The following is a 12,634-nucleotide window of genomic DNA, read 5'->3' on the forward strand; positions in this document are numbered from 1 at the left end:
GTCCAGGAGATGGCACCTCAGAATCTGTTAACTAACTGAATGGAGAATAGGGGATATTGGTGAAATGATTAAGGCCACTCCACGTAGTTAAAGGGGAGGTTTATTTTGTGGGCTAACTTACAAATGAAGGGATAGGTTGCAGGGTCTGGCAAAGGTATGGCGCAGTCTGGCAGTGTTCTCTGGAGAACTCTGCTCGGTCTACCTCCAGCGTCCAGGGTCCCAGAACCAAGAGAGAGACCTCCTCTCGATCCTCGGTCTTCCGCTTCCTCCTCCACCCTGCCTTGTGGGCGTGACCATTACCGAAGCCTCAATGGGGGTTGGAACTTCCAGGCCAATGCTGGGATGGCTACCCACTACAGGGGTATGGTAAAGGGACAGTGACTGCCAAGGTTCTGGATAAACTCATACGTGGTATAGAATTCTATACAAGCAGCAACAGATGAGTTCCCAGAAGTTGCTAAGCTTTTACGACTAAGTTTGAGATTGTACACATGGCAGTGTTCCACTACATTATTTCTTTTCCTGTGTTTCTGCTTCTCAAGCTGATATGCAGCTGATCTTAATATCTCTAACCAAGTTTGTATGAGGAAGGACAATTGTGCATATGAAACTAACTTACAGAATGACTGATGGAAATTGGAAAGTTTATGAGTAGAGCTAGGTTCTAAAAAGTAAACCTCCTCCAAGTTCAAGGCACAAACATATTACTAGGTTTAAAAGTAAAACCTACATTATTTTATTTTATCTGGCCCTGCCACCAAATGAAATCATTTCTGTTTTTAATATACTTTACTATTTTGTGTGTGTGACATCTTTTTCTTCTGTGTCCAAATTAATGTCTGTGTTGAGACCAACAGTAGATTCTGTTGCTGGATCATGAAGCGTCCAGAAGGAAGCGCTTCACTGCTTGTATGATGACCACTCTAGTGAAAGGGGTAGTCAGTCGCCTCCATACTGTACGGCTGTTTTCTGTCTTCACAGCTCAGCATAGTGATGCTTCTAAATTAAGACGATTGGGTCACACAGTTCCCTGTCCTCTAGAGAAAGCCTGACATCCTCTGTAAAGAGAATATTCTGAGTAGCTTCCCACCCGGAAGCCAACTGGTACTTCATTCCCTCTTTCCCAAACGATGGTGTGGCATCACTTGATGTATTTCTTGCTTTAATGTCATTTTAATTAGATGCTGTTCTTTACCAGCCTGTAGAATAGTTCCTCATTAATCTCAGTCATTTTTGTCCTGTTTCAGTTTTCTTCACGGATGTAACACTTTCTGCTTTAAAAATAAAAGCAGCTTCACTTCTCATAAAGTACTCATAATAGGCTCTTAGTACATACCTGGTTGGAGAGAAGAGTGGACGGGTGGACGGGTGGGTGGATGGATGGATGGATGGATGGATGGAGGATAGAAGGATGGAAAGATCCTAACCAGATAATTTTATATATATATATATATATGGACATAGATTATGAAAATATTAGCTAAGGGAGATAAAAAAGCATTGCCCTATTTTTTATTCATTTATTTGTTCCTTACCACTATGCTTATTTCCTATATTCTCCCAGATGATGGAATTATAAAGTAAGAGAATATCTTTACTTTTGATAAGCTCAGTCTTCTGGAATACAGTGCTTATTTATAATTTATAAGTAAATTGTCCTGTGTGTCATGTATTAAGTAACCATTAATTGAAGCCATAAGACAAGATAAGATCATTTAGGGATTTCACCATTATCTTTACTAATTTAATTTTTCCCCCAAGGTCTGGAGCTCTTTGAAGATTGGAACGAGAAAATCGTATTTGTTTTGTACACTTATCCTGCCTTTAGCACATCAGCCAAGCGCAGTGCTTATCCTACTGAGAAATGAAAGCCTTTCTCTGGAACTTAGACAGTACTAATCGTTTGGAGACTATGCTGTGCTGAAAAAGAGCTGAGGGCTTGATGCCTTCACACTCCTCCACATGGCAGAGCCTGGTCCACCTGACCTGTGCAGAGTAGAGTTCAGGAGATATATATCCATCCATATACATGTGTCTGCATGAGGCTATTCATGTCTGATTGTTCAAAACTATTGTATTTTGAACAAAGGATGCTGTACCTTGGTAAATGTTGAATTTAAACTCAGAAGTAATCAGAAAAGATAAAAAGATTACCAAATTGGATGTGGTAACACTTAGCAGAGGCAGGTGAATTTCTGTGAGTTCAAGGCCAGCCATGTCTACAAAGCTAGTTACAGACTGGGCAAGGCTGCACAGTGAGATCCTGTCTCAACAAACATAACCAGAATAATACTGTGGAGCAAAAGCTAAATAATTAACTGAGAAGGCTAATCAAATATCTTTTGTATTTCACATTCTTTTCTTAATCAGTAGCTATTTTTCAAAACCATGGTTTAATTGTTAGTTTTCATTTAAATGTGAATTTTTTTCATCTTAGTTTACTGCATAGAAATTGGAAGACAATTCTCCAGTAACAAAAACAAAAATATATATGCTTTTCCCCCCCCAAGGCGTCGATATAGAAGCGGCTCGAAAGGAAGAGGAGCGGGTAATGCTCAGAGACGCGAGGCAGTGGTTAAATAGTGGCCACATTGGTGACGTCCGGCACGCCAAGTCTGGAGGCACCGCGCTCCACGTGGCGGCTGCCAAAGGCTACACCGAAGTTTTAAAGTATGTATCATGCTTGACAGTGTCTGGACTTCAGTTCTCCTATTTCGTTACTCACTTTCTTAAAATATGTGCAAATATTATTTTGAAGCAGACTATATAAATATGTGTTCTCAGAAGGGAAAAAGATGATCTTGAGTAAAATTGCTTTTGTTTCTAAAGTTCTTCCTCAAATTTCTCAAAAAAATTTCAATATTGCTGTTCTCTGTTATTTTTGTTTGTTTGTTTCAGTTATAATTTTCTCATAAAATGGATTTAAGTGTCAGCCAACCATTATACGTTACCTGTCAGGCTGATAAGTTACTAGAGTCCCATATTGACTAGATGTTGAGAATAAAAACAATATGTTAATAGTCTTTATATAGAAACACTAGAATTCAGTTTGCTAATACTATAATATTAAATATTAATCCATAAACACCATGACTATATAAGACTGTATGTTGGTTGACTAATTTCCATGCAGCAGTGTGTGTGTGTGTGTGTGTGTGTGTGTGTGTGTGTGTGTGTGTACGTACATATGTTATATGTAGTAATCGGGATGAAACAGGGTTTTGCTGTGTATCCTAGACTGACCTTAAGTTTGCAGCAAACCTCCTGCCTCAGCCTCCTGAATGCTTTAATTACAAGTATTCGTCACCATGTCTACATCAGAGGATTATGAGTATAGTTTGATAGCTGGCCAAGAATAGTATTGAGTGATAAGATAAAGGGAATGGGGCTGGAGAGATGGCTCAGAGGTTAAGAGCACTGACTGCTCTTCCAGAGGTCCTGAGTTCAATTCCCAGCAACCACATGGTGACTCACAACCATCTGTAAGGATGTCTGGCACCCTCTTCTGTATATGTAATAAATAAAAATTAAAATCTTAAAAAAAATGATAAAGGTAATATAAGAAAGAAGGAATCCAAGATCTTTAAATGAGTGATTGGATTACGTTTCTATTTGAGATAGGAAGATTGTGAGAATTATGTTTTAGAAGATACATGCTAAATTTGTTTTGCCTGTTAGATATTCAGGCGGTTGAATATGTGACATCCTCTTAATAGAAACAATAAAGGAGCCCTTCCCAGACCTCCTGACCATTGCACCCTCAGTAATGTAGGTCTCTCTTAGAATAAATGGTAAAGTGCTCAGTTTGTTTTCTTGTCCTTACCTGTTCCTTTCTTATCTGAAACACTTCTATATTCCCAACTCCATTAATAAGTGATAGGAACATAGTGTGTTACCAACCAAATCATAATTAGTCTTTCCCCCAGCAGGTAATTTTACCTCCCTCTAGGAATTTTTTTACAGATAGTCTCATACACTTAAGACTTAGAAAGATACGTGCCGGCAACAGTTTGTGCTAAGGGTAGGAGAAAGGCCTCATAAACCATGGTGCATAGTTTCCGTGGAAGACTCTAGCATTTAAACGTAGATGAGAGCATGTCTTTTGTGTTGTAGAATGGATGCTAGGGTTATTGTGAAATGTCAAAACCAAGTGAAGAAAGAAGTATTAAATTAAAAAAGAGATCTGTAGATGAAATTTCTCCTCATGGAGTTGTCAAAAATCTATAGTTTTGTTAAAACTATGCAAAGTAAAACTAATTATCAATTTTCAGCTTGGGAAAATATCCTCCTTTTGTATTCTTGTGTGTGTGTGTGTGTGTGTGTGTGTACATTTGTGTATGTGGTATGGTCCGTAGTGTGTGTACGTTTGTGTATGTGGTGTGGTCTGTAGTGAGTGTGTGTGTATATGTGTGTGCGCACATTTGTGTATGTGATGTCTGTAGTGAGTGTGTGTGCGCATGTTTGTATGTGGTGTGGTCTGTAGTATGGGTGTGTGTGTGTGTGTGTGTGTGTGTGTGTGTGTGCTCACATTTGTGTATGTGAGGTGGTCTGTAGTGAGTGTATGTGTGCGTGTTTGTATGTGGTGTGGTATATAGTGTGTGTGTGTGTGTGTGTGTGTGTGTTGTATGTGGTGTGATCTATAGTGAGTGGGTGTGTGGGTGTGTGTTTGGTACTTACATGAATAAGTAAAAACCATGAGTACTGAAAAGAAGACACCTCTTCCAAATGGAGTCTTCTGCTTTCTCTCCCTGTCCACATGCACAGCTCCTTTCGGTTCCGGTCAGGTGCCTTTCCTCCTCTGCCCCCCCCCCCCACCCTGGGGCTGGTTTGCATTTTCCCCTCTTGCCATCCATCAGAGAAGCTTTTTGAGTATAAATATTTTTCTTTTTCTTTGTTTCTTCTTTTTCTTCTTTTAATTTTTGTTTGTTTTCTTTCTTTCTTTGTTTTTCTAAGTGTCCTCATAGGACCTGGCACATTTAGAGAACCATGCTTGTTGAAGATGCATTTTCCTGCTTCAGTCTTCCCTCTGCACCCACTCCCAAGTGTTTGTAATTTTCTGTTGCTCAAGAGATTAACATCGTTAAAGTTCATATTTCCTAATGAGGATATGTTTTTATTATCTAATAGTCGAGTGTGATTTTTCCCTCTATTAATACAAATTCTGATCATACATACAATAGTAGAAGTCTGTTTACATCTGTTAGCCTGTTCTTCAGATCATTGCTTTTAAATACTGGTCTGCAGACAAGAGCCAGGCATCATTGTAAGAACCATATAGCATCATTTTATAATAAGGGTTGTTTTTGTGCAGATATCCTATATGTAAAATTAGGGATGGAGGGGTATAGACAGCCAGGCAGGCTGGCAGACATGGTGGCACATGTCTGTATTCCCTCCACTTAGGAGACTGAGGCAAGTTCATCATTGGCTTGTCGTATAGAGCAGAATAGCCTCAAAACCAACAGAATGTATTTGGATAGACAGAGCCCTAAGGTGCTGATTCAGTAGTACTACAGTTGACCTGGAGAATATTTTTTTTATTAAAGCTAGTGTTTAGGATGGCTTTGTTACTGAGAAAAATTTAGAAATAGCTGCTGTAGCTAGATATTATCAATAAAGAGGCTGGTTATATTTCTTATGTTTTGGCTTGTTTTACACAATCTCACTCTGTAACCCAGGCTAGCAGCAATCATCCTGCCTTAACTACCTGAGTGCAGTGATTGATTACATGTGAACATTTACATATTACCATCACTTCTTAACAGTAAACAAATAGAGAGAATTATATATTAGCTGTCACTACCACCTCCTGTAGGTAAAAAGAAGCCCTTCTCAAGCTCACCATCTTGGAAAAAGTCAGGTAAAAGTATACTAGATTTCTGATGTAAAGCATCGTTTGCCTGTGTGTGGGGCTGTGCTATGTGCAACTTATAGGTTCATTATGTGAACATAATTTATGAATAAAACAAAGGTTGATGTCACTATGCAGTTAAAAGGGCATGCTAATTTATGTAACTCTGCATTATATTAAAATTTATTCCTATTTTATAGCTTGTTAGTGATTGGAATATCTGCTTTCTGCTGTAAAATATAAGACTCAATACCCTTGAAATATGTGTTTCGCTTTGTTTGTTCCTAACAGATTATCAGTTTCTTTTGAAATTTTTTGTAGCAGATCAGGAAGGTTCACAAAGCTTCCATAAACCATTTCCTCAAATACAAAGCAACTAAGCATTACAGAACAAGTTTCTTGGATTCTGGTATATTTTTAGGCCACATTTGGCCTGAGATGATGTATCATCTGGACATCTAAAGATAGCTCTTGCAGCAAATAAGCTTTATGTACAGATTGGTCCATTGTGCTTAATCTTACTTTTGAAACTGAGCTCTTCAGTGAAAATTTTCACTTGCAAGTGATACTAACAAGAATTAATCAGTGTCATATCAAACTATAAGAGTTAAAATTATTAGAATTAATTAAAACCTCATTGTGGCAAAGACTTGAGTGTCTTCTGTAAATTACTTTCTACTTGACCTAGTTAATTCATTTAGAGGTGGAGGCATTGGAAGTCTGAAAAGAATTAAATTGTAAATTGTGATTAAATTGCATGGTAGAAGGCTATTGGTCATGTTTATTAATTTCTAGATTTTAATGATTATCTAATTCCCTGTAATTTCTTTAGACTTTTAATACAGGCAGGCTATGATGTTAATATTAAAGATTACGATGGCTGGACGCCTCTTCATGCTGCAGCTCACTGGGGTAAAGAAGAAGCGTGTCGGATTTTAGTGGACAACCTGTGTGATATGGACATGGTCAACAAAGTGGTAGGCCTTTTCACCATTTGAACTTAACTAGAACCCAAATTCTAACCACATTGTGGTAATTCAAGATTATGAATTATGTGACCTTTATCTGCTGTCCATCAAGAATTCATTTATTAAGGTCGAAGTTGATTTGGCTTCCAAATGAGGTGTCTGTCTCTGTTCTGTAGAAAAGGAAGTTAGAGCTCCTTGAGTAATCATCTGTCATACGTGTGCAGAACATTTGAGTACCTGCACCACTGCTGTATTTTTCGGTACTCATAAATTAATTATGTGTCTGTGTAAATGTTTGCTGCTGTCAGTAGAAGTTGGAACCGTGAACTGTGGTGTTTCCCATTCTTTTTGGCTGATTGTCTTTAAGGCTTGGGCTTGTTTGTTTTGAGACAGGGTCTCTCTCACATGAGGCTGACCTTGAAGTCTGTACGTGGCTGAGGTTTATGTTGAACTCACCTGCTTCCACTTCCCGTGTACTGAGATTACAGGCTTACACCGCCCCGGGTGCCTGATGATAATCTTACTAGCCTGCTCACGGTAGCTAAGTGATAGTGGATACTGAAACGAGATTATTGAGATAAGGCATTTACAAGAAAACAGTTCCATTGGTAGATGATTTACTTAATGAGCCGTAATTGGATAAAGGAAATGAGGGAAAAAATAAATGTTGTACATCATAATTTTACAAAAACATGCAGATTCAAGTCACCAGGTTTCTTAGGTCACTTTTCCCTTTCAAGTGGTGTCAACGACAGCAATATTCTTGCTAGCTAGTCTCCTACTCCATGTTGGTAAACAGGTTTCACGTATTCAGAGTTGAAAGCTTAAAAGTATATGCTCTGTCTGTTGTCTGAGCTCTCCTCTGCATTCCAGCTTCGAGTATCCTTACAGGCCACTTACTCACATGGGTACTGCTGATAATTGGTTTATTTAGTAATAGTGACTTCCAGAAAAGACAAGGAGGTAGTTTTTTTAATTGATTGAAACAGTTTTCCAAAAAGATCAAACTTCTGAGTGTGAACATGCTGTTTCCCTAGGTGGGTTGATATTCTCTGAGACACATGTAATATATAATCAATACGAGAAGAATTATTTAATTTTGCATTTGGCCTATAATCATCTTCTTAGGTATAATTCATAATTATTCATAAAATCATTTTATTCCATCACATTGAGTTTTCTTATTACCTATAGCAGCTTCTTGTGTCATCATAAATCTTCAAGAACTGGAGCTATAGTGGTTGTGAGTCACCACATGGGCTCTGGAGCTTAAACTTGTTTCCCGTTAGAGCAGTCAAAGCTTTTAACCTCTGAGCATCTCTCCAGACATATTTCATGCGTCCTTGTTTTCTTTAGAACGTCAAGTAATGCTCATAAAGTACTGTGAGTGTTTACATGAATTAACGGTAGAGAACATGATTCAGGGCCCACATGCATACCAACATGCATATACATGCCACACCATACACACTGAAAGATTTTTTTAATGGAAATAATATAGAAAATGTACAAATCCTATAAAGTTTATAAAAGTCTACATGGAAATGATGTTCTAAGAGTAAATAGAAATTTTTTCTCAACTTTTTAACTTGTCTGCAAACTGTAAAACATTTGTCATTTTAACTCTTAATATTGATTTTAAACAGAAAAGTTTTTATTTTGCTTTGTTGGCTTATTAAAATAATTGTTTTACTAGAACGTACCTATTGTCTCTCTCTTTTTTAAAGATTTATTTATTATGTATACAGAAGATCTCATTACAGACAGCTGTGAGCCACCATGTGGGTGCTGGGAGTTGAACTTGGGACTTCTGGAAGAACAGTCGGTGCTCTTAACCTCTGAGCCACCTCTCCAGCCCCATTTATTTATTTTGGATTTATTTATTTATTATGTACACAGAAGAAGGCACCAGATCTCATTACAGATGGTTGTGAGCCACCATGTGGTTGCTGGAAGTTGAACTCAGGACCTCTGGAAGAACAGTTGGTGCTCTTAACCTCTGAACCATCTCTCCAGCAATTGTCTCTTTTTTAATATCATGAATAGTAATTTTCTTACTGGAGTTTCTGTCAATGCACAATGATTAGAACATCTTATTAGCTTGATGTCATACAGGTTTAAGTATTTCTGCTGCTAAGGCGCAGGTGTTTGTTTTCCCGTCTGACCTCATTTTTACTTGCTGTGAAGTCACATTGTAGATGCCGCAGTGCAGACCTGGGTTCTGTCCCCACATCCTCTCTCTTCCCTCCATGACCCTGGCAGTTACCACTCAGGCCCTTCCAGCTGAACACTGAGAGATCAGAACAGTTTTTGGAACTACTTCACTGGTAGTTCTAAAGATGTAAATATGTCTGCAAATACAGTTCATTTAGAACAAGTGAGAAAGAAAAAATGAGGAGACTGACATTGGATTTAAACCATGCCCTTGACAGCACTGTGGCTTTGCTAATTAGTAGGTGTATTGAGCTGATTTGTCAAGCAGCTTGCTTTGTTGTTTTGATTTGACACTTTCTTCCTTCCCAGTGTCTTATCACTGTGTCCTCCTTCGTTGTGTGCAGCTGCTTTCCCTGACTAAGCTGTGCCTTCCTGTGCTTGTATGCCATCAGTAAAGCTGTGGAACATGCTGCTGCTGCTGCGAGTCTCGTCGTGGTCAGGCTTCACTGGCTCCCTAGTGTCTTACAGACTGCATGGAGCTCATGCTTGTGTTACCGAAGGATGGATGTTCATAGGTGGTGGTGGGCTGCTGTGTGCATTGAACTTTTCTCTGTTCGTAGCCCGCATCTTACTTTAGTTTTCATTCTCTATCAGCTGCAGTTTGCAAAGTAGATTGATTAATCCAGGGAGAAAATGAAAAGAAAGGTTAGTGAGGTAACCCAGTTTCTAACTGTTAAAAAGAGAAATTCTTCCCTTTGCATTTAACCACTGCACAAATGTAATTACAATTCATAAAATTCATGATGGGATTTTATTCATAAGTGTTGGTAAGTTTTTAAGAAATCAGTGAGTTAATCTGAACATAAAGACATGATTTTTAAAAATACAAGTTGCATTAAAATGTAGAGCTTCAAACATTTTAGAGCTAATTGTACAGAGAGTACAACATATCAAAACTGGAATTTCTGCCTTTAAAATTCTAAACCAGTTATTTTATAACAGATCTTGGTTTGGGTTTTTTTTTTTTTTTTTTTTTTTTTTTTTTTTTGTTTTTGAAGTCAATTTAATTCTTAGCTTTTACTGCTTACAACTGAAATGGAGAGATGTTAAAGTTTTACCCCTTGGTTTGGTAGAGGAAAGTGACTTTTTAAAACACTGAGTGTTTTTCCACAGAGAATACAAATACACTGGCAGTGTTCCTTTGAACTAATTTTTAAACTAAGCAATACTTGAGGCTGCTGAATAAGCACATGCATGCACATGCACATGAACATTTTACTTTTTAGGAAATAGTCAAATTAAAAGACCTCAAAACCTAGAGTTACCACATGACTCATTAATTTCACTTTTAACATGGAAATTGTCGTCCTGCCCCCCCCCACACACACCTGTGTAACAGCCTTCATAGCAGTGCCTCTTTAAAGACTGGCTATTATTTGAATTATTTGTATGTGCATGCGTCTGTGAGTATTCACACTTGAGTGCAGGTGCATTAGAGTGGAAGCCAGAGGTATCAGATCCCCTAGGACTGGAGTTAGAGGCAGTCACCCAGTGTGAACACAAGGAACTGAACTTGGATCCTCTGTGGGAGCAGTCCTGCTCTTCATCCAAGTAATGCTTCTTTTCATAGTCAGAAAACCAATGCAAATGAGCAGTTGCTGGTTTAGATTAGTAAGATGTGTACACCATGCCTTTTCTTTAGTGAAAAGGAGTGGACAAGTAATACAGGTTATTGCATAGATTAATCTCGGCAGCATATGAAGTGAAAGAAACCTGTCTAGGGGCTGGTGAGATGGCTCAGAGGTTGGGAGCACTGACTGCTCTTCCAAAGGACCTGGGTTCAATTCCCAGCACCCACATGGCAGCTCACAACTGTCTGTAACTCCAGTTCTAGGGAACCCAACACCCATGGCAAAACAGCAATGCACATAAAATAGTATATATAACTACATGACACTGGCATGTACTTACATCCATAGATTCATGTTACAGCACATGGAAAACAATAGAGCTGCATATACACAGACACATGTACATAGAGCTGTATAATAAAATGTACATATAAAAGAGACCTCTCCACAGGAATATTGTATGGTTCGGCTCATGTAACGTGTCTAGCATAAGCAAATACAACATAGGTTAGTGGTTGCCTTGGTTACGAGAAATGGGGAAAACATTGTTTTGAGGGTGGTGAAAGTTTTCTAAAATTGTAGAAGTTGCAACTGTAAATATTCTCTTAACATTGAATCCATATACAACATTGAGTCGTTCTGGTGCTAAAACATGCAGAAGGTATTCTGTTGCGCTATTCTCTCACATGAGTTCTCATGTATCATTGGAGTTCTATGTTACATGTTTCCAGGGCCTGGAGAGTTAGCGAGGTCACTGAAGTGCTTCCTTGCAAGTCTTATGACCCGAGTTCAGTCCCCAGAACCCATATAAAAAGCTGGGTGTGGTGGGTAGCAGAGACAGGGGAATCTGGAGCTCACTGGCCCAGCCTGGCTTACTTGGTGAGTTCCAGACCTGTAAGAGAAGACCTGTCTGTAAGAAAGGGATAAAGACAGATCCCATGTTGCCCTCTGAGCTCCACATGGGTGCTCACACACGTGCATAGAGACCTACATGAGTGAAATGTGTGCACACAGTTACCTAGATTTCTCTGTAGTTATTCAAAATTGTGATTTACTTATATTTATCAAAATTCATGATTTACTGACTTTTTACTACTTTTCATCTCCTTTCTAGGGCCAGACAGCTTTTGATGTAGCAGATGAAGACATTTTAGGATATCTAGAAGAGTTGCAAAAAAAACAAAATCTGGTATGTTTGTTTGATTGCTAAAATCGCTTATAGTAATGAATTCTCAAAGCTGTGAGTTTCACGCAGTTGAGGTGCTCTGGTGCCGTTTCATACTGTTTTAAAGTTACTCTAGCAGTCTCAGGACGGTAGTGGGTTAGAGTATGGGGTGGGGGTGATGTGTCACCCACTTTGTTGGTCGCCTGTTTCTGCCTCTTGTCTTTAACAAAATGAGTACTTATGACATGTTTTCTAATTTCCTAAGACAATATGCTTTAAAGATGTGACTTGACTATAAACTTTGAATTTAAAATTGAAGGCCCCAAACAAGCAGGGAATTCCATAACTAGGAGATAGAGTCTAAGTAAGTTACTGTCAGTAACCACCATAAGAAGTGAGCTGAAAGTGGAAAAATGGACATTTTTCTTTTTAATTCCTGGGGTTTGTTGTGTTTTATTTAAATTGCCAAGTGTTATTCAAGCTTTTTCTTTGCAGTTAAAATTTAAATCTTTTTAAGATGTAATTTCTTTATAACTTCCTTCTCTTTGTACTCTGTACTTTGCTAATTAATGTTACCCTTCTTTCCTTTGCATAACTGTGGATAAAGCTCCATAGCGAAAAACGGGATAAGAAATCTCCACTAATTGAGTCAACAGCAAATATGGAAAATAATCAACCACAGAAGACTTTTAAAAAGTGAGTAAATGATGAAGCAAAGTTTTGTCTTGATGAAGCAAGGTTCTTCTATGAATGGAATAACACACCGGGTGGTGATGGCACAAGCCTTTAATCCCATGTCTGTGAGTTCAAGGACAGCCTGGTCTACAGAGTGAGATCCAGGAAAGGCACCAAAACTGTACAGAGA

The 12,634-nt window shown here is 38.4% G+C and overlaps 1 protein-coding gene across 3 annotated transcripts in view; it reads left to right on the forward strand.

Moving 5' to 3' along the window:
- Ppp1r12a (protein phosphatase 1 regulatory subunit 12A) overlaps positions 1-12,634 on the forward strand; it is a 109,796-nt gene that overhangs the window by 60,155 nt on the left and 37,007 nt on the right. For all 3 annotated transcript variants that reach the window (XM_036169552.1, XM_036169554.1, XM_036169553.1), the window contains exons 4-7: positions 2,511-2,670; positions 6,684-6,828; positions 11,719-11,793; positions 12,377-12,465. In XM_036169552.1, the coding sequence (XP_036025445.1) occupies positions 2,511-2,670; positions 6,684-6,828; positions 11,719-11,793; positions 12,377-12,465 (469 nt within the window). The remainder of the gene's footprint in view (positions 1-2,510; positions 2,671-6,683; positions 6,829-11,718; positions 11,794-12,376; positions 12,466-12,634) is intronic.

The sequence above is a fragment of the Onychomys torridus genome, chromosome 20 (assembly GCF_903995425.1).
Source record: "Onychomys torridus chromosome 20, mOncTor1.1, whole genome shotgun sequence".
NCBI classification, from domain to species: Eukaryota; Metazoa; Chordata; class Mammalia; order Rodentia; family Cricetidae; genus Onychomys; species Onychomys torridus.